The 22850-nt window shown below is 37.3% G+C and overlaps 1 protein-coding gene across 1 annotated transcript in view; it reads right to left on the minus strand.

Annotated features, from left to right (window-relative positions):
* Nucleotides 1-22850, minus strand: part of Rgs7 (regulator of G protein signaling 7) — a 436763-nt gene that overhangs the window by 69618 nt on the left and 344295 nt on the right. The window contains exons 5-6 of the mRNA XM_048357041.1: nt 9041-9147; nt 5169-5220 (exon numbers count right to left, since the gene is read on the minus strand). Coding sequence (XP_048212998.1) covers nt 5169-5220; nt 9041-9147 — 159 coding nt within the window. The remainder of the gene's footprint in view (nt 1-5168; nt 5221-9040; nt 9148-22850) is intronic.

Below are 22850 nucleotides of genomic sequence, written 5' to 3' on the forward strand. Positions count from 1 at the left end.
CAATAGTATATTAAGTATGTGTTAAAAGTACATCTGTCTTGTCTAGTGCTCAAAACTAGTGTAGTTAGTTATTTTTCCACAAAAATGCTGATGGTTCCATCAAAAGTGCAACATCCAGCTTTTAATTTGAGAGATGACATACCTTACTGCTCTACATCCTCTCCTTGATTCCAAGAAAGTAAACTCGGTGTTTACCTTGATTTTACTCCATGATACAAAGTAAATCATTCCTTCTTTCAGAGAAGAATGAGTGAGGAAGGATTATAATTTACTATGTTCTCCTAGTAAAGGATCCTGCCTGGGAGAGATACAAGGCTTTCACTCTGCATGTGTGCAAGCATGTGTTTAAGTATGCTTTGCTAAAATTTGTGTGTGGTTTATGTATAATGGATTCTGTTTATCTCTCTCTCTGTCTCTCTGTTTGTCTGTCTGTCTCTCTTTCTCTCTCTCTCTCTCACACACACACATACACACACAAACACACAACAAAGAGTGAGTCCAAAATAAATCTATTTTTCCCTGCAATTTTGGAGGACAGCTAATTATTTATAGTCTCAATTTCAGCATTTCTATTAAAATATATATTGTTATCTCCATTTCTATGTAAAGATAGGAATTACATTTCTTTCTTATATCAATTTTCTCAAAAAATTTCCCCAAGGGATCAAACAATAAATGTCTAAGGTTTGGAAAATATTTTTTTAAAGAGTCAAATAGAGGGGAAAGGAGACAAGTGAAGAGAGGAAGGGAGGAAAGGGATACATTCATAATATCCAATGCATATTCTATGAAATTAAGAAAATTGAAGAGAGGACTTGGATTGAGAGGGATGGAAGATGATATCATTCAAGATAAATTGTACTCATAAACTGATTGGTTGAATGGTAACTCCTTTGTGTAGCTATCTGTAATCCTAGCTCCTCAGGAAACTGAAATCTAATGATATGGCTTTGAAGGGAGTGAACCAGGAAAGTTTGTGAGACCCTTATCTCTAGTTAACCACACAATAAAGCTAGAAGTAGAGCTGTGATTCAAGTGGTAGAGCACTAGCCTTGAGCACAAAATCTCAGGTCATCACCCATGCCATGAGTTCAAGCTACAGGAGCACACACACACACACACACACACACACACACACACACACAGATAATAGAAATATAATATAAAAGATAAGAATTCTTCCTTCTGTTGTAGGCTAGATGGATAAATTGTTCTATTGCTTCAGGCTGCTTACAGATGTCTGCAAAATGTTTCATCTATTGCCTAACACAGACAATGGGCATTAATTAACTAGGCTACATACCACATAATGTAGAGCCAAAGTCAAATTGATAATAGAACCATGCATGCCACATGTCAGGCCCTCGTTGAGTATCAGATGGAGTTGGGAAGTCAGTTGTTGGAAACTCAAAGCCCCAGTTGGTATGTAAGTTGATTGATTTTGTATCATGCCTGACATAATCAACTCTTCCAGAGAACATCTGCAAATATATCTTGATCATTTTATGCTGTGCATGGCACAGTGCTCATGCAAGGGATTGAGCAGAAGTATGAAAGTTCAGATGCCTGTAACATGTCACCTGCTCCATATCACAGGTTCCAGTTAGGAAGTTCTCCATGTGCATGCTCACCACAGTGGCCTGAGAACTAGATACACCAGCTGCAGAGGAGGATTGCTAGCTTGCTAGCTCGGGCCTGGTACTTCATGCTAGGCTGTGCTATTTACTTTGGAAAAAGACTGTGGGTGACTGGCTTTAACACTCCTCCTGTGTCTCTGCAGGAGCAGCCTGCATATAACCTATGCCAAGCATTATTGTTTCCTAGCTCACAAAATAAGTAAAAAGCCTGAGAAATATTTGCTAGCTTTGCCCTTGATTTAGCCCTGCAAAGAACATAGACTGAGATAAAACACCATAACTCAAGAGAATTGCAGAGTGATCTGGGAATGCAGTGTGCTATCACTGCTGCTTTTATCATTATAGTGAGGATCCAGCCAGTGCTCCACAGAGAAACCAGAAAACAACAGCAGGACATTGAGATGCCTTACAGAAATATTTTTTTAGCTCGATGAGAAAGTTCTTTCACAAGAAGCTAATACTTTAACTTCAGGGGGAAAAAAGAAGCACAGCCTAGGTCAGTCCTATCAAACACGTCTTGATTGAACATTGGCCTAACAATGCTAGAAATACCATGGAGAAACATTTTTAGTATATTTAACCTGAGCAAAGTATGGCCATTAAAGAATAAGGTATAGACATTGTTACTGAAGTACAATTTCAGGCATCGTTTTAATTATCTAACTTCTCAGTATCTTCTATATTTGGCTGGTAATGGAAGATATGATGTTGGCTTAGAGGGTCCTGAAACTCTCGGAACTAAGCCAACTCATTGAGATGACAAAAGTGGATAATTTTTCAGGTTCTCTCTAGCTCTGCATTCCTTTGCTGCAGGAAGTCAGAGTTTAACACTGCCATTAACAATCTAAGCAATGTAGTGATGTAGTCCATATACTTGTTACATATGTAAAAGAGTTTGAAACCTGGCTGGTATCCTTAGGTTGGTAGTGTGAAATAAAAAGTAATACAGATTTCCTTCTGTCAAGACAGTGTAGAAACAAAATAATCAAGTTTTTTCATTCTCTCCATGCTGAAGCCAAATACGAACTCCATTATATAAATCATCCCTTAAATCAGATTTTAATCAAAGAAATTAATTTAAGCAAATCACTTGACCATATACCTAGTGTTCAAAAAGTCTCTCTAATAAGTTTGCTCACAACTGTAATCCTAGCTACTGAGAAGGCTGAGCTCTGATGATTACAGTTCACAGCGAACCTGGATAGGAAAGTCCATTAGAGTCCTATCTCCAATTAAGCATTAAAAAGGTGGGACAAGGAGCTGTGGCTCAAGAGGTAGAGTGCTAGCCTTGAGGGAAAATGCACAGAGACAGTGCCTTGAATTCAAGTCCCAGGACTGGCATGCACATACACTCACACACATCATGCACACACACACACACACACACACACACACACACACACACACACACACAGTATCCCTAATAAGTTGCAATATTTTTTTAATTTTTATCATGGCTACAATAATTAGGAATTTAGAGAAACACTAAAGAAAAAAAAACAATGCTTCTTGGTGTATGATTTTTTTGATGACCTGTTGAAGTCAATTAGCAATACTTGCAAAACTGTTTGGTGTAAGTGAACTGAACACCTCTGGGGGGGGGGGAGGAAAGGGGGAGGAGGGAGGGGGGTATGAGGGTCAAGGTAACAAACAGTACAAGAAATGTATCCAATGCCTAACGTATGAAACTGTAACCTCTCTGTACATCAGTTTGATAATAAAAATTTGAAAAACAAAACAATGCTTCTTCTAGTTAATAGCCTACTGAAATAAATGTGTAGATCTTATGACCTTGTGAGCATAGTGAGTTTTACTTGGACACTGATATCTTTAAGGTCTTCTACGTCCTCATTGACCTCACCACCACCAGGAATAAGGTTCACCCAAACCAAGATATTTTCATCCCCAACAGATCCTAAAATAACAACCCCTTCCTCCCTCAACTTGAAGTATCAGGATTACTTCTACTGTGCTGTCACTTGGAAAAGGACTCCATGCATTTGTTAAGCTCAAGAGAAAACCAGATCCATGAATCTCAATCTGGCCAGCCCCTGTTCTAGATGGTAAAATTACCCTTTGCTACAATTATGTCCTTCAGTTTTTGTGTGGGAAATTGCAAACCTGAAGATTACATCATGACTTGGAGTGTAGAAACTGAAATTATGTTTTTATTTTTTATTGTTATTTATAAAGGTGATATACAGATAGGTTACAGTTATATAAGTCAGGTAATGAGTATATATCTTCTTGGACAATATCACCTATTGCGTGGATCTCTCTCAGTTTTTGTCACAAAATTCTGTCTGTAATTACTTGGATTTAAACTCAGGGCTTCAGAAATATTAGGAGTGTAGTCTTGACCCACACTTTCACTCCTTTTCATGTTAGTCATTTTTCAAATAACATCTAGATTTTGTGCCCAGGCACGGTCTGAATCATACCTCACTTTGCTCTTATGTATGCATCCCAGTTCCCATACATCTGCATGACAGGTGCCTGCCACCATGCTCAGTTTTTATTGGTTGAGATGATGTCTTGGGGACTTTTTGCCATCACACTCAGCTTGAAGTAGCTACATAATAGAATTTACTGAAATCTCTAATTCAGATTTTATTAAGAACTTTGTCACAAAGGTCATCAAGTTGCCAATTCTCTCTGCAATGCACAATTCCAGGAAATTTCCAGAGGAGGTATCTTTATTACTGTTCTTTAGTGTTCTAACTTAGTTATAATTTCAGAGACTGATGTTCATGAATTAAAATTGAACAGTAATATTTATAATGATGTCATTGTTATTGATTTCATTTGCTAAAAATTGATTGATGAATCCCATAAACAGCATTCGTATGCTAGAAATTTGTAATAATTTTACAAATAATCACTTGTCCACCACAGTTTACCTACTTTCAATGAATAAAGCTTATTGAGATTTTAGGTCTTATTGTCCTTCCTGGCTCATCTCAGTCATTGAGGATAGCCAATGCAATCCCTTTTCCTGCAAGTCCAAAATAACCATAAAACACTGTTGTTGTTTTTTTCATATGTACTTATTGATAGAGGTTTATGTTCTGCAGATCTTATCTAGTAAATTCAAATTAAGAATCATAGGATGCCTCACATAGCAGGGAGACAAGTAAATCTTTGGGAAGTCAAAGGACTTATGTAAAATCACACAGCTAAGTGAGAGAGAGAGTCAAATTAAAGTACTTGCTCTTAAGAACCTTTTGTTATGCTTTCCAGTAGACTATGCTGTGATGTAAAAGCAATAATAGCCTTTAAGGCTTGTTATAGCTCTCCAATCCATTTTGAAGCTGTTCTTTAATAGTTGTAGAGAGCACTATGCTATAGAGAAAGTTTCCACAAATTTGGTGACTTTCCAAACAAGGCAATTCATCTATTCTGTGTTATAACTATCAGCCCCAAACTGAGCCTTAGAATTTCACCTTTTAAGGACAAAAGTAAGGAAACACAAGCACACAGACATGCAGACACACTAGTATTATAAACAAAATTATGAGCTATTGCACTGACCATAGTCTGTGTTTTCTGGCTCCCAACAATTTGATGGCCAAAAGTAGGGTGTCTGTGGAGAAAAAAGAATTGGAACTGGAGTTAGATACATAAAAATTGGGCAGTTTCTGGTCTATGAACTGCATCTATCTTTAACAATTACTAATATTTTCCAAATATATATTTTATAATCTAGATCAAGTACCAAGAAAGACACTGTGAGGTTTTCGTCTACATAGTCATTGTCAATCAACTGCAAATATGCACAACCACAGTAGGAATTTAAAGTGTCATACATTTGCTACAGTTTTACATGAATGGGTTTGAAGTTATTCAGTTTTTATCCAGAGAGGAAGGAAAGCCGAATATGATGTCCAGCAGGATTATTCTCTCTACATTATATAGCATAACCTTACCTCTGATAGACCAAAATCTCAATGTACCATATCTTTGTCTGAGATATGGCAAATTTGTTCGCTTGCCTCTAACTTCGTTATAGAACTTTCAAAATAATCTATCAAGACAAGAACAAGCTCCTATCTTCCCTTTTACAAATATGCTATCATGAAGACATTTACTGGTCTAAAATTTTAAACTATAAAAACCAGAAATCATTTTCAAATAAATAATATCTTATTCGATGGATTCACAAAATCAGAGTTCTGTAGAATTCTGATTCTGATTCTGTAAAATTCTTGAAACCCATTAATGTAAGTACAAACTATTTAATCAGGTGAAACTTGTTAGGAACATCAACACTTTATATTTTCTGAAAGGATATTTCTAGCCCCATCTGAGGATCCATGGCAATACCTGTCTGCTTCTTTCCATGCATGCCAAGAAAGAGATCTATTGCTGACTCTCTGTTTTTGTGACCCCATTCCCTGGAATAACGTTGAAGCCGGGGCCCATGGGAACGCTGGCTGCATACTACAAAGTTGTGGATTCACTGCATTTGTTAACTGGTTGTACAAACTATTTATGTGCAATGTGCAAATTTAGGGTCATCTCTGATTATGTGATGATGCTAGTTTTAAGGAGAATGCTATTTGGGGCGACCTGCTTCCAATTCTGGGTTGGGGAGCTTCCCAAATTATCAGAGACCCACCCAGAGATTCTCATTTCTTGGGAATTATGACAATGTACAAAGAAGAGTGGTGGTTTTGTTTTTCAAATTATGAATGAAATCAAAGTAGAATTTAGAAGCAAAAAAAAAATGTCCATGAGATTAAAAGAATATCAAGACTTATATAAACCACTCGTGTCACCTAAAACCCACGTCTCTCTAGAAGTTAGAACTTGACTGATGTGATTTATTTGGAATAAAATAGGATCAAAATTCTAGGAGAGACAGGATATGCTTCATTAATATGGGAAGACTTTACAATATTATGTTTAGTTTTGTTTTTGTGCTGGCTGTCTTGCTCACAGCTAGTGCTCTCTATTTGAGCCACACGTCCATTATGGAAACCAAATGTTTTGACTTATGAGAATAGAAAATAGAGTAACAAACCTTACAATTTGTTGACATTTAAAGCCTGTTTTTATAGCTCTACTAATCTTTAGGACATTTTAATTCATGTGTGTCTCTGTTTTTCAGTGTTCACTTCCTTAGCTACTATGAACCTCATCCAAAATGGCACAGTGTTGCTACATCACCTCTGGCATGTGAAGTGATGTGAAGAGACATGAAAGACTCCTTTCTGGAGAATCAAACCAGATCTCAATTCCAACTAGGAAAAAGAAATTAATTAGACAACTGAAAGGTCACAGTAAATGAGAAAATCACGTGATTACTTGTACTAAAAATTAAAGACAAATTTACTATGTCCTGCCAGCAAAATTTAGTTAGAGATCTGTTTATCTCAGACTTGTGCTGTAAAGACACCCTGAATAGTTAATGATTGCCAAAACGTCCAAGATTCACTGCAAACACTGTAAACAGAGCATCATGAATTTCCTGTTTTTAACTCAAGATGTTTGAAAGCCTTACAAGGAGTTGAATTTCAGCTTAGTGTAATAAGGACCATTTAGCTGCTTGGAACCAACATAAAAAGTGGATGTGAATACAAGGATTGGTAATATGTTTTCTGTTAGTAGTGCCATTCAAGCACAGACTAATTAATGACCTGGTAGATATTACAGTATAAATTCAATTAATCTTGACTTTTCTGTTTTATTCTTTGTGGGGTGATAGGATTATATGATTAGTATATTTACAAAAATGTCATATTTCGATCCAGTTACAGATGTGAATATGGATAGATTATTTGGAAAATGCAATAGTAAAAGGACTCCTTTAAAAATTGAGAACTATTAATCATATATAGCTAGTTTACTTGCTAATCACCAGTACTTTCTTATATGTTATAATGTTAAAAACATTAGGACTTTAAGTTGCTCTCACTTAATAAGAGGTTAGCTAGTTTCAGCTACCACTGCCTACATGAGTTAAACTATATTATTTTCAAAACAATTTTTTGAGTCACTTCTCACTAACATTGCTTGTGCCATCCTCAAACTCATGATCTTCCTGTTCCCACTTCCTAAACAGCAAGAACTACAAGTGAGTGGTCCCACAGCAGGCAGGTTTAAAATGCTTTTAAATTTAGCAAGTTAAGTAATTGAAAGTGCTTGAATATGAAGCTCTACACCACAGTTTCAAGAGATTGTTGCATTTTCCATAAATTAACTAAAAAACAAACCCTGATCCTTGGAATAAGATTGTCTGAAAGAATTGGGAGTGAGACTGGTAAGGAAATCAATGATCTCTGAAAAGAAATTTTAAACCATATTATCAATTTATTTTCCTGCAAGTTTATTCAACCACATTGCTAATCAGTCAATTATTTGCAGAATGCTTAATTACTTAGAACGAGTGAGAAAAATCTTCCAACTTCTGAAAGTTGGACAGTGGAAAGAACTCTCCAAAAAAAATTATCTTTCAGTAATCTACAGTTTACATTCTAGAGTTCTTGTTTCTGTGCCATGTTAAAATGGAACCCATCTTGTACATGCTTGGTGAGCAATCTATCATTGAGAAACCTCTTCAGTCCTGAACAATGACATTCTATGTGCTTTACTTTTATAGGCTGCAATCCACTATTACCTCTAATAAAATACCAGCTAAACTCAAATGAATCATTGTCAATCAAGCATCAATTGTATGAGGAGTGACTTAAACTAGTCTGCCATTGCCTCCTAACAGAATCATCACATTTGGAAGTGATACAGAATGACTTTTCCCAGGTGGTACAACTTTTAAGGTGACATGTCTCCGGTTGGTGTCACACTCTATGTGTACATATCAATTTCCACAGGCTTGTAGCAGGGCTAGCCTCAGATCTCAGCAAGATGGAGTTTGTATAAATGTTTAAATTCCCATGAAAATTTCCTAGGACTGAAGAGGGCTCTGATTCACAGGCAATGGCCAGTGTATAATAAATTAAGTCACATGGCACAATTTACTACTAGCTCCTTACTACTTAGAGATGGAGACTCTTCCATTTTCCTGAATTCCTGCAAGTTTCTTACTGAAATATCTTTAGGCTTTTAATATAAAACATAATTTCAACCATTACTCAGTTCTTCTATCACAAATCGTCACCTCTTGGCATATTCCCATTGATCTCCGCATTCATTGCTTAAAAAAATATTTATTTATTGCCAAAGTAATGTACAGAGGGGTTACAGTTTCATATGTAAGTCAGTGAGTACATTTCTTTCCAAACTTTTATGTCTTACTTCTAAAAGCAACTAGTTTCTAGCTAGTCTAAATCAAAGTAAAATAAGGCATTCTATAAATAAGAATTCCATTCTGTAAAAACAAAAGAATAACTAACAAAATAGAAACGTCTAGTATATCATGAAAGAATATTTTCATTCCAACTTACTTGAAACCGGTAGAAGGTACCATCATCCTTAAGTGTGAGGACATGATCTGAGATGGGAAAGAAGTAGCCATGGGCTGCCATTAATGTTCCCAAATGGAGTGCCTCCACTGTTCCATGAAAGCAAAGGAAAACAGAAAGAACACAGAAACGCTTTTTACATTGACTGGATATATATATATATCCAGCACTGTCCCTCGTTTCTTTTTGCTCAAGGCCATGCTGCCACTTGAGCCACAATGCCTCTTCTGGCCTTTTTCTATATATATGGTATTGAGGAATTGAACCTAAGGCTTCATGTATACCAGGAAAGCACTCTTGCCATTAGGCCATATTCCCAGCGCCTTGCCTGGATATTTTAAAATTGATTCACACAGCTATACAATTTTGTATGATTCTCTGAGCACATCCTTATGTCCACGCTCTTTCTATCTTGAAGGTGACCTTGGAGTTCATCACTTTCAGCACTGTTTCAAAAGGCTTTGAGTTAGGTGTGGTTCTCCATGTCATACCATAACCACAAGCCCAGGAAATCAAATCATGGATGGACCAAGGTCACTAGAAGGCCCTATAAATTTTCAGAATCTGATTCCTTCATTTTATAGATGGGACATATGTGGGCTCTGTTTTGACACTCACCCTCAGACAATTGCATTAGCCATTGATGAGCACTTTGAACTTTTAAATGTTTTTATTGGCATTATGGTCTTCTAGTTACCATGGATATTTAACTCTCTACTGCTTTTCTAATGATTTAACATTCCCTGGGCATTTATGCTATGGTGTTTATCCTCTACTCCTGAAATTGTACAAGGCTGTTCCAATTACTCTGTACAGTATTCTACATCGGATATCTAGAAGGAATGGGTTTATTTAGCAGTCGTAATTAGAACCCAATGCTACAGTCAATAGAAATATTACTGCATATGATTACAGAAAATATAAAGGTTCTAAACTTGCAGTTTCCAAATTATATTATGGAGCTGTGCCAAATAGTGTTTTAATTCAAAATGTATGTTGTTATAGCTTTAGGTAAAGTTCATTTATACTTATTTATGCTTCTTAGAGAAATGAATATTATTTTTCTTTTGGTGGTATCAAGGTTTGAATTCAGGGACTTACACTTGTTAAGCATGTGTTCTCCCACTTGCTCCCAAACAACTTGGGTTTAGTTCTTTTCCTTGTTTTGGTGCTGGTACTGGTAGTTTGAACTCATAGTTTCATGCTCTTTCTCAGCTTTCTGGCCATAACTTGAGCCATGCCTTCTGTCCTGCATTTTTCTGGTTAATAAAAGGAGTTTCCAAGACTTTTCTGCCTGGCTTCAAACTGCTCTCCTCTAGGTCTCAAATTCCTGGATAGCTATGATACAGGCATGACTCAACACTGGCACCTGGGTGCTTTAGTTATTTTTTAGATACTTAAGCTTTTGCCTGGGGCTAGCTTTGGCCACCATCCTCCTACCACTGTCTGCCTTGAATCTAGCATTACAAACATGTTATACCACATTCAACTTTTTCTTTGAGATAGAGGTTCACTAATGTTTATTCAGCTGGCCTGAAAATATCCATGTTTGTACCAGCCAAGGGTTTAGGATTAGAAGGATAAGCCATTACATCTGGCCCTGTATCATTGTTCTTTAACTTGGTACTATTCAAGTTGTTTTTCATTATGTAAATCTACTGGTATCTTTAGCTATCAGTCCTGGGGAGCTTTTACTCCTCAGTAAGAACTGAGTCATAAGTTCCTTGTTAGAAGTATAAGAATTCCCTCTCTACCACCACACATATATTGACTAATAATACTTAATTGTTGAACTTTTATTTGTTATGTAGTACGCTGGTGGCCTTTGGATTTGTTATCTGACATCTTGCAAACTTTTAATTGATAAGTTCTATCTATAGCCTTTCACTGCCTCATTCCTGCTGACAATAAAGAGAAAATGTCAATCATGTTCTTTGCTGATTCTCTTTGTTTGGTAGTACCACAGTCCGGACGTGGTAAATCCTTGCTGATGAGAAACATAAAGAGCAATTACCTAGAGATCTCAACTGCTTTATTTTTTTTTTTGAGTACTCTATTTCTGTTAGATTTGATTATAAATCTTCTCATTTTATTCTCTCTCCAAGACAAACACATGCTCGATAATTTTAAGATTAAGTACAATTTGTTTTGATAGTTTTATGTCTTGCCTTGACTGAAATCAGTAGTGATGTTGGTAAGGATCTATTTATGAAAGATTAAAATATAGCTTCTATGTGACTCACATACTTTGCATGACAAGATAAAGTCAAACCATTTGACTTAATATTTAAGAAGACTGACCTTCAACTAAGTTTATAAAAGGATTTTGTGGAATTTGATCAAACAGTTAACTACAAAGAATGGGACTACCAACATTATCATTTCCATCCAGACCTCCAAAACAACCAGCTCCAGGGCAAAATAAGTACCCAGGTCAAAAGTCAGAAAGGGGGATGAAACTTTCATTTTGAGAGTACATTTATGACTCATAGATTGTCAATACAAAAGTAGATGTTGAATCTGTAATGATGAATTAATAAACAAATAAAATCCATGAATAAATGCCCCACTAAGAATATGTAAACATAATAGTGCATGGAAAAATGCTAAATTATGTTGTGTTCTGGTTAATTTCTTCCAAAAGAATACTGATGTTCATATTTCAAGTGGGTCTGGTTTTCTTTTTTGTTGTGTTTTTTTTTGTCTTTTGTGCCAGTCCTGAGGCTTGAACTCAGGGCCTGTAAAGCTATCCCTGAGCTTGCTTCCTCCCTGCTCCCCCTTAAAGTTATCTTCTAGTGTTTGTTGTTGTTGTTGTTTGGTAATTATGTTGGAGATAAGAATCTCATGAATTATCCTGCTGGAATGGCTTCCAACTGTGATCCTCAGACCTCTGTCTCCTGAGTAGCAAGAATTATATGTGTGATCCACAAGCATCCAGCATCAAGTGGGCTGTCTTATCTACTGTGTGGTGGAAGAAAGATAATAACGATATCAATGGCTTTTGGTCATTTTGTTAAGATAGATTTGATTGTCACACTTCCTGTGATACCACTGCTATTAAATCTCAGCCTCAAAACTTCTGGGAAGATGGTGGAGGAGTAGCAAAGCCCTAGCTAAGCTCACTCCGACATCCCAGTTTTAGCACTCCAGAGAAACTTTTACTCCTAGAAAGACAGCCCAAGTAAGTTATAAAAGTATAGGCATTCTGGCCAGAAAGGAAAAATTGATTTTGCTCGCCTGAAAACACAGATTTGAGCTCTGGTGGTGTCCTGCCACCTTGCAAGGGCCAGAGCTGGCACAGTGCTCCGCATTCCGTGCACCTAAAGCACACAGCAGCGACCAGGAAGAAATCCGCCAGAAGGCAGCAAACAGACTTGGATCACAGGCTGAGCATGAATGGGCCGAAATTGCAAAGAAAACGTGAGTATCCCATGAAAGACATTCTCACTCACACCCACAGAGCAGCCTCTGGAAGCTAGCCCTTCCCCCATTGCCAGAGCAAGGCACCATCTTTGACACTGGCACAGACCCCAGACCAGACTGGAACTAAAGCGGGCCAGGAGAAAGTGAGGACAAAGGGGCCATCTTTGAAAAGGACAAGAGGGACTGAACAGTGAGAGCCACTCCCACCCAGGAGAAAGACCCCTGCCCAGGTGGGACTCTCGGCTGAGGCTCACAGACTCAGGTAAAGTCAGCCAGAGGTGCCCCCCCCGCCCCCCGCCGACTCAGCAAGTGCCTACTCACCTGCAGCCGGAATTTCTAAATTCAAACCAAATGTGGCAAACAGCTATGGGTGGCACAGAACAACCAGACAGGAGAGTAAACAGTTCCTGAGACAGATAAACGGTCCCATTACAGAGGAAGCCCAATTCCCAGCAGGAAATGGAGCTGAATTACACAGCCAGCTCTGCCCTGGAGAAGGTCGGGGGAGGAACCTCCCCTGGGCAAGTGACTCTCAGCCAGGTAAACCAGGCCAGAGGTGCCCCACCCTGCTGAGTCTGCAGCCTATTCAGAGCCAGGTGTGAAAGGCAGCAGCCTCACAGCAGACTGGAAGAGCCGCAGTTCCTGAGATTGTTCAGCATCCTCCATCTACTGTACTATCTGTAAGCTGTGCAAACCACAGAGCCCCAGGATTTAACTAACAGTGGAGGAGGGTCAGAGCAGATCCACTCTCTGAAAATTGAAAGCAAATCAAACCATCCAAGCAGCAGGAAAATAGACTGTAGATCATCGCAAGGAAACTAGAGACTGGAGAGAGAACACCTAAACAAAGAAGACTCCATTTTAAAAAACTTTTAAAGAACTTTTTAATCTTTTATTTTTCATTTTTGAGTGGTTGTTTGTTTTTGTGTGTTCCGTTTTTATTGGTTTGTTTTATTGGTTTATTTTTGGGCTGGTTTCATTGGTAATTTTTTTTTTTTTTAGTGTGTGTATTGTTTGTTTGTTTTCCTGTATTTTTTCTTTGATTCTCTTTTCACATTTTATTTCTTTAAAATTACTTTCCTTTGACTAACACTTTTAATCTTTTCTGCTGACTCTCCAGTATCTATCATTCCAACCTCATTCTTTCTACCGATTCTACTCTTCTCCACCTTTCCACTTCACTGAACCTAAACCCAAATCATCATCCCACCCCCATCCATTTTAGTCTATTCTCTTTACTACCCCTAACTTACCCTCCTAAATTTACTTCCAGGATCTCCAGACTCCATTGACCTCTGGTTATCAGATAGAGGGTATCCCTGTTCAATCTGAGTGAATCAAAGGGGTTCATAGAGAAATCCCACCAGTCCAAAAAGAACTTAATATAAGAACAAAAATTGCTCATAGGGTTATAACAGTAAATAAGTAACTACTGAATACAGGGCTAAGGGCTGGTTATTATATTAAAATTGTATTCTTTGGGGACACCAAATCTGATTTTATATACAAAAAAGAGAGGGAAGGTATCTGTATATAATTGTGAACTTCAAAGTTTTATACAACAGTGTTTGGAAAGGTCTGCTTTGGGTCTCAAACGGTGCTCACAGGTGCTTGGAGATTGACATTTCCAATTTTAATGGGCTGAAGAAGAAGAAAGATGGCAAACCAAGGAATCTCATTTCCCAGGAAAAACAAGCAGGAAGCAGAGCAGGCAATCAAAGACCTAGAAGAGAACACTCAAAATTCTCTACAAACTCTACTGATAAAAATGTTAAATGAAAAGTTTGAATCAATACATCAATCTGTCCATAAAGTAACAGGGTATCTCATGGCCACCACAAATATAAAAATAAATGAACTTCAAGAGTCCAATGAAAAGATAGCTACCCAGCTAAAATATTTGAGAGACAGCACTCAGAACCAAATTAATGAAGTAAAGAAGTCCATGCAAGACGTAAGAGAAAATTATAGCAAAGACATGGAAACCATCAAGAAAGACCAATCACAAAGAAGAGAGATTCAAAATCAAGGAGCTAGCCTACAGACCAGACTAGATGAAGCAGAGGATCAAATCTCAGGAACTGAGGATTCCCTAGAATCTATGGAGAAAGATTAAAAAAAAAATACAAAACCAATCCAATTGGCAAAACAGATCACTCCAGGAGGTCCAAAATACCATTGGGAATCCCAATTTAAGGGTAATAGGTATCAAGGAAAACCTTTGAGAAAGAAGTCAATGGAACAGGCAACCTATTTAGAAGAATATTAGATGATAACTTCCCAAATATTCAGAAGGATAGGCCTACCCTGATACAAGAAGCATTCAGAATGCCAAACCGACCAGACCAGAATAGGACATCCCACTGACACATTGTGATCAAAACAGGATCAGTAGAGTCCAAGGAAAGAATCCTAAAAGCTGTTAGGGAGAAGAAATTACTCACATGTAAAGGAAAACCAATCAGAATGACCCCAGACTATGAAATCAAGGAGAGCCTGGAATGAGGCATGCCACACCCTAAATAAAAATAACTACCAACCAAGAATACTGTACCCAGCTAAATTCTCATTCAAAGCCGAAGGTCAAATAAAAGTCTTCCACAGTAAGGAAAAACTGAAACAATATTTCTCCACCAAACCAGCTTTACAGAAAACCCTCAAAGATGTGCTACACAGGGAAAAGAATCAAGATCACAAAACAGACAGAGAAATGAACCCTAAATAGAAAACCAGAATATCAGATCAAGAATTGGGAAGACACAGCTTTTAACAAGATAGTTATAATGAAAGGAACAAACGGTCACCTCTCAACATTAATGGACTTAATTCTCCAATCAAAAAACATAGGCTTGTAAGTTGGATCAAAAATCAAGATCCATCTTTCTGTTGCCTCCAAGAGACACATCTATCCAGCAAAAGCAAACACCTTCTAAAAGTGAAAGTCTGGATTTAAAATCTACCAAGCAAATAGCCCCCATAAGCAGGCGGGAGTTGTAATTCTAGTATCAGATAAAATTGGCTTCAATAATCCAGAAATTCATATGGAACAATAAAAGACCTAGAATAGCAAAAACAATCCTAAGCAGAAAGAACAGTGCTGGAGGAATCACAATACCCAACTTCAAACTGTATTGTAAAGCTATAGTAATAAAAACAGCTTGGTATTGGCACCGGAACAGGCCTGAACCAATGGAACTGAATTGAAGACCCAGAAATGAACCCACAGAACTACGTCTACTTAATCTTTGATAAAGGAGCTAAAACAATAGTATGGAAGAAAGATAGCCTCTTTAACAAATGGTGCTGGCAAAACTGGCTCAACACATGCAACAAACTAAAACTAGATCCTTATATATCACCCTGCAACAAAATCAATTCCAAATGGATTAAAGACCTCGAAATCAAAACAGACACCCTGAAAACAATAAAGGAAGGAGTAGGAGAAACACTTGGGCTCCTTGGCACAGGACGGAACTTCCTTAACAAAGACCCAGAAAAGCTACAAATCAAAGAAAGGTTGGACAAATGGGACTGCATCAAACTGCAGAGCTTCTGCATGGCAAAGGACATAGCTCGCAAGATAAACAGAAAGCCCACAGACTGGGAGAAGATCTTTACCGGCCATTCAACGAACAAAGGCCTCATCTCTAAAATATATGCAGAATTAAAAAAAAATTACCTTTTTCTAAAACAAAACCACAAAGAACCAATAGTCCCTTCATGAAGTGGGCTAAAGTCTTACAAAGAGACTTCTCTGATGAGGAAATGAGAATGGCCAGGAGACATATGAAAAAATGCTCTACATCATTGGCCATAAAAGAAATGCAAATCAAAACAACATTGAGATTCCATCTCACCCCAGTAAGAATGTCTTATATCAAGAAAACTAACAATAACAATTGTTGGAGGGGATGTGGCCAAAAGGGAACCCTACTTCATTGTTGGTGGGAATGTAAACTGGTTCAGCCACTCTGGCAAGCAGTATGGAGATTCCTCAGAAGGCTAAATATAGAACTCCCCTATGACCCAGCAGCCCCACTTTTGGGTATCTATCCAAAAGACCACAAACAAAATCATAGTAATGCCACCAGCACAACAATGTTCATCGCAGCACAATTTGTCATAGCTGGAATCTGGAACCAACCCAGATGCCCCTCAGTAGACGAATGGATCAGGAAAATGTGGTACATATACACAATGGAATTTTATGCCTCTATCAGAAAGAATGACATTGCCCCATTTGTAAGGAAATGGAAGGACTTGGAAAAAATTATACTAAGTGAAGTGAGCCAGACCCAAAGAAACATGGACTCTATGGTCTCCCTTATTGGGAATAATTAGTACAGGTTTAGGCAAATCATAGCAGAGCATCACAAGAGCCCAGTAGCTATACCCTTATGAACACATAAGATGATGCTAAGTGAAATGAACTCCATGTTATGGAAACAATTGTGATATCACAGTTGTAACTACTTTCAATGTCCAATCTGTATCTATAGCTTCTATTATTGATGATGTTCTTGTATCACCTTCCTGTGGTTGTACCTACACTATCTCTATAATCTTATCTGAGTATATTGGAAACCATGTATACTGGTATTAGAACTAGGAAATTGAAAGGGAATACCAAAATTGAGAGACACAGAGTAAAAAAAAAGACAAACAGTTACAAAAGCAATACTTGCAAAACTGTTTGGTGTAAGTGAACTGAGCACCCTGAGGGGGGGAAGGGAAAGGGGGGGAAGGAGGAGGGTATGAGGGACAAGGTAACAAACAGTACAAGAAATGTATCCAGTGCCTAATGTATGAAAATGTAACCTCTCTTTACATCAGTTTGATAATAAAAATTTGAAAAAATAATTGGCTTCAATTTAAAAATGGTAAGAAGAGACAAAGAAAGTTACTACATACTAATAATACAGGAGGATATAAACATCCTAAATATCTACACACCAAATACAGGAGCACCCAACTTCATTAAACAAACACTACTGACTCTAAAAATATTCATAGAACCAAGCATTGATAGTTGGAGACTTTAACACTCCATTGTCACCTCTGGACAGATCAACACGCCAAAAACTCAGCAAAGAAACCACAGAACTAAGCAACTGCATAGACCAACTAGACGTAACCCATATCTACAGAATATTCCATCCAGAAAAACCAGAATACAGATTCGTTTCAGCAGCACATGGAACATTCTCCAAAATAGATCACATCTTAGGACACAAAGCAAATCTGTACAAATTCAGAAGTATCTAAATCATTCCCTGCATTCTCTGAGACCACAATGGAATAAAATTAGAGGACAACACAAACAGCTACCACAAAAATCCTACAATTCATGCAGATTAAACACCACACACCACACTGATGAACTATCAGGGGTCATTGAAGAAACTAGAACCGAAATTCAAATGTTTATGGAATTAAACCAAGATGAGCACACAAAGTACCAGCTCCTTTGGGGCACAACAAAGGCAGAACTCAGAGGAAGATTTTTATCTCTGAGTGTCTAGATCAACAAATTGGAGAAACAACAACTCAACAACTGAAGGAAGCGCCTTAAGTGCTTGAAAGAGAACAAGAAGCCAAACCCCAATCCAATAGATGGAAGCAAATAATTAAAATCATATCAGAATTAAATGACTTAGAGTAAAAAAAAAAAAAAAACCAAAAAATTGAAAGAATCAACAAAACAAAGAGTTGGTTCTGTGAAAAAATTAATAAGATAGATAAACCCCTGGCAAACCTGACCAAAAACCAAAGGCATCACACCCAAATAAACCAGATTAGAGATGAAACAGGTAACATCACCACAGAAACAGCCAAAATTCAGAACACAAAAAGGGACTATTTTGCAAATGTTTCCGAGAACCTAGAAGAAAGGTTGATGTCCTAGCAAAAATTGATATCCACAAACTCAACCATGAAGACTTAAACCTTCTAAACAGGCCCATATCCAGCATCGAAATAGCAACGGCAGTAAGAGATCTCCCATCGAAGAAAAACCCAGGTCCAGACGGATTCACTACAGAATTCTACACGGCCTTCAAAACAGAACTCACACCAATATTTCTCAAACTCTTCAATGAAATTGAAAGAGAACGTTCACTACCAGACTCATTCTATGAAGCCAGTATAACCCTCATCCCAAAACCAGGCAGAGACTCATCACGGAAAGAGGACTACAGACCGATCTCCCTGATGAACATAGATGCAAAAATTCTCAACAAAATTCTGGCCAATAGACTTCAGCAGGTCATCAAAAAAAATCATACACCATGATCAAACTGGATTCATCCCAGGGATGCAAAGTTGGTTCAATATACACAAGTCAATTTATGTAATCCACCACATCAATAACAGCAAGGTAAAGAATCACATGGTTATATCTCTAGATGCAGAAAAGGTGTTCAGTAAAATCCAGCACCCGTTTATGATAAAAGCCCTGGAAAAACTGGGATTCCAGGGAACATTCCTGAATATAATAAAGGCAGTTTATGACAAACCAATAGCAAGCATAATTCTAAACAGTGAAAAGCTACAGCCATTCCCTTTAAAATCAGGAACAAGACAGGGGATGTTCGCTCTCTCCTTTCCTCTTCGACATAGTACTAGAATTCCTAGCCAGAGCAATTAGGCAAGAAGAAACATTAAGGGGATCCAAATAGGAAAAGATGAAGTTAAACTTTCACTCTTCGCAGATGACTTGGTCCTATACCTAAGGAATCCCTTAGACTCTACTCCCAAGCTACTAGAGCTGATCCACAACTTTGGCAAAGTAGCAGGACTTAAAATAAACCCTCAAAAATCAATGGCCTTTCTATATGCCAATGACCCAAAGACAGAGGCCAAAATCAGGAACTCAAGTCCTTTTGCAATAGCATCAAAAAACATAAAATACCTAGGAATAACCTTAACCAAAGAAGTCAAAGACCTCTGATGAGAACTTTAAAAGCATGAAAAATGAAATTAAGGGAGAACTAAGGAAAGGGAAAACCTCCCATGCTCCTGGATTGGAAGGATTCATATAGTCAAAGTGACAATAGTGCCAAAGCTATCTACAAATTCAATGCAATACCCATTAATACCCCAACACCATTTTTTAATGAAATAGAGGAAGCAATCCAGAAGTTCATATGCAACAATAAAAGATGGCGAATAGCAAAAACAATCCTAAGCAGAAAGAACAGTGCTGGAGGAATTACAACACTAAACTTTAAGCTGTAATATAAAGCTATAGTAATAAAAACAGCTTGGTATTGGCACAGGAATAGGCCTGAAGACCCAGAAATGAGCACACAGAACTATGCCTACTTAATTTTTCATAAAGGTGCTAAAAAAAAGATAGGCCTATATAACATATGGTGCTGGCAAAACTGGTTCAACATCTACAACAAACTAAAACTAGATCCTTATCTATCATCTTGCACCTAAATCAATTCCAAATGGATCAAAGACCTCAAAATTAAAACAGATACCCAGAAAACACTACAAGAAGGAGTAGGAGAAACTCTTAGGCTCCTTTCATAGGACTAAACTTCCTTAATTAAGACCCAGAAATGCTACATATCAAAGGAACGTTGGACAATGGGACTGCATCAATTCCTGCAGAGCTTCTGCAGGGCAAAGGACATAGCTCGCATGATAAACAGAAAGTCCATAGACTGGGAGAAGATCTTTACCGGCCATACAATGGACAAAGGCTCATACCTAAAATATATACAGAACTAAAATAATTAAATTTCTCCAAAACAAAACAGCAAAGAACCGACAGACCCCTCAACAAGTAGGCTAAAGACTTAAAAAGAGACTTCTCTGATGAGGAAATGAGAATGGCCAAGAGACATATGAAAAAATGTTCTACATCACTGGCCATAAAAGAAATACAAATCTAAACAACACTGCGATTCCACCTCACCCCAATAAGAATGTCCTTTATCAAGAAAAGTTACAATAACAAATGTTGGAGGGGATGTGGCCAAAGGGAACCCTACTTCATTGCTGGTGGGAATGTAAACTGGTTCAGCCACTCTGGAAAGCAGTATGAACATTCCTCAGAAGGATAAACATAGAGCTCCCCTATGACCCAGCAGCCCCACTTTTGTGCATCTACCCAAAAGACCACAAACAAGAACACACTAAAGACACCAGCACAATAATGTTCATCACCACACAATTTGTCATTGCTAAAATATGGAACCAACCCAGATGCCCCTCAGTAGACAAATGAATCAAGAAAATGTAGTACATATACACAATGGAATTTTATGCCTCTATCAGAAAGAATGAAATTGCCCCATTTGTAAGGAAATGGAAGAACTTGGAAAAAAATTATACTAAGTGAAGTGAGCCAGACCCAAAGAAACATGGACTCTATGGTTTCCCTCATAGGGAATAATTAGCACAGATTTAGGCTAGTTACAGCAGAGGGTCACAAGAGCCTAATAGCTATGCCACTATGAATGCATACAGTGATGCTAAGTGATATGTACTCCATGTTATGGAAATGAGTGTTATATCACTGTTGTAATTACTTTCAATGTGCCATGTGAAACGGTAGTTTTTTGTTGTTGTTGCTGATGATCCTCTTGTATTCCCTTCCTGTGGTTATACCCGCACTATCACTGTATCTCATCTGACCTTAAATTTGAGGTCTGGATACTGTATACACTGGTATTACAACTAGGGTAGTGAAAAGGAATATGAATATCAAGAGACAAAGTATAAAAAGACAAACGACTCCAAAAGCAATACTTGCAAACCCATTTGGTGTAAAACAACTGAACAACTCATGGGGGAAGAGGGAAGCGGGGAGGAGAGAGGGTGGAATGAGGGAGGAGGTAACAAACAGTACCAGTACAAGAAATGTACCCAAGAACTAACATATGAAATTGTAACCTCTCTGTACATCACTTTGACAATAAATAAGTATAAAAAAAAAATAAAATAAATTCCTGGAAAAAAATCTCAGCCTCGCTTTAAGTTACTATGAACCAATCATAGTACAAAGTGTCGCAAGGTTTAATGAGTAATCCATCAAGATCACTTTCCCAACCATGATACGTTAAAGGACTTAGCAATAGCACCAATCTCCACAAAATAACCAGATTAATATTCTCATACATGTGATATTCTCCTCACCCACCTAGTTAAGTTCAACAGTAAACCTACTCTCAAATTTCAGTTGGCTTTTCATTTGAATATTCAAGACATAAACAGGTAGTAAAGTGAGGAAAAAAAATTCATCTCTATACAATTGTTACAGCACTAATGGCCAACTACAAGTTAGACCAATTCAGCTTGAAGTAATAAAAAGCATTTCTCAGAAGATTACAATAGGTCAAGAGCTACGGCAGTATGAACACATAAGATGATGAACTTCAAGTTATGGAAACAAATTGTATATCACTGTTGCAGCTATTTTCAACATGTCAAGAAAACCAGGCCTTTCTTTTTTTTTCTTTTTTGTATTCCCTTCCCGTGGTTTTACCTCGGATATCACACTAACTGATTTTAGTACCCTGGATATTGTATATACATGTATTGGAACTAGGGAAGGGAAAGGGAATACCAAAATGGAGAGACAAAAGATAAAAGACAAACCAATGCAACAGCAATACTTACAAAACTATATGGTGTAAACCAACTGTACTACTCATGGGATGGAGAAGGGAATAGGGAGGGGAAAGGCAGGGAAAAAGAGAGAGGAGGTAACAAGTTGGATAAGAATTGTACCCTCTGCCTTACATAAGAAACTGTCACCCCTCTGTACTTCACTTTGACAATAAAGGAAAAAATAAAAAGCATTTCTGTTTCATTAAAAGATAATCAAAAATAATTCTTACTGACTCCAATCTTTCATGTCAAATGCTACTTTTATTTCACGAGCATGAAATGAGAAATATAATAGCCTGGAAATGTGGCTCAGAGATAGAGTGCTTGCCTAGAAAAGCACAAATTTCTGAGTACAAAACTCCAAACAGAGAAAAATATGTATATATAATTCCTAACACAAAACATAAATATATTTAGCAAAGGGGAAAATGGTTTTAGAAGTTTAGAGAAATATATCATTTTTCTGTATCAAGTCTAGATATATATATATATTTCATATATACAATGAATGAAATAAAATTCTAAAAGCAGAAAAAGGTAAGTTACTTAATAATAAAATAACTAATATTCATCAGGATAATTCTGAGTCATAAAAGAAAGCTTTCGTTGGATACATTCTTTGAGAAGATCTGGAAACCATCATTTCAGAAATTCTTCAAAATATTTTTTTCTTCTTAGAACTGGCATTTCAAAGGTAAGATTAGTCATGTAGAAAAATTACATATTCATAAAAATTCATTCTCTA

The sequence above is a fragment of the Perognathus longimembris genome, chromosome 11, assembly GCF_023159225.1.
Source record: "Perognathus longimembris pacificus isolate PPM17 chromosome 11, ASM2315922v1, whole genome shotgun sequence".
NCBI classification, from domain to species: domain Eukaryota; kingdom Metazoa; phylum Chordata; class Mammalia; order Rodentia; family Heteromyidae; genus Perognathus; species Perognathus longimembris.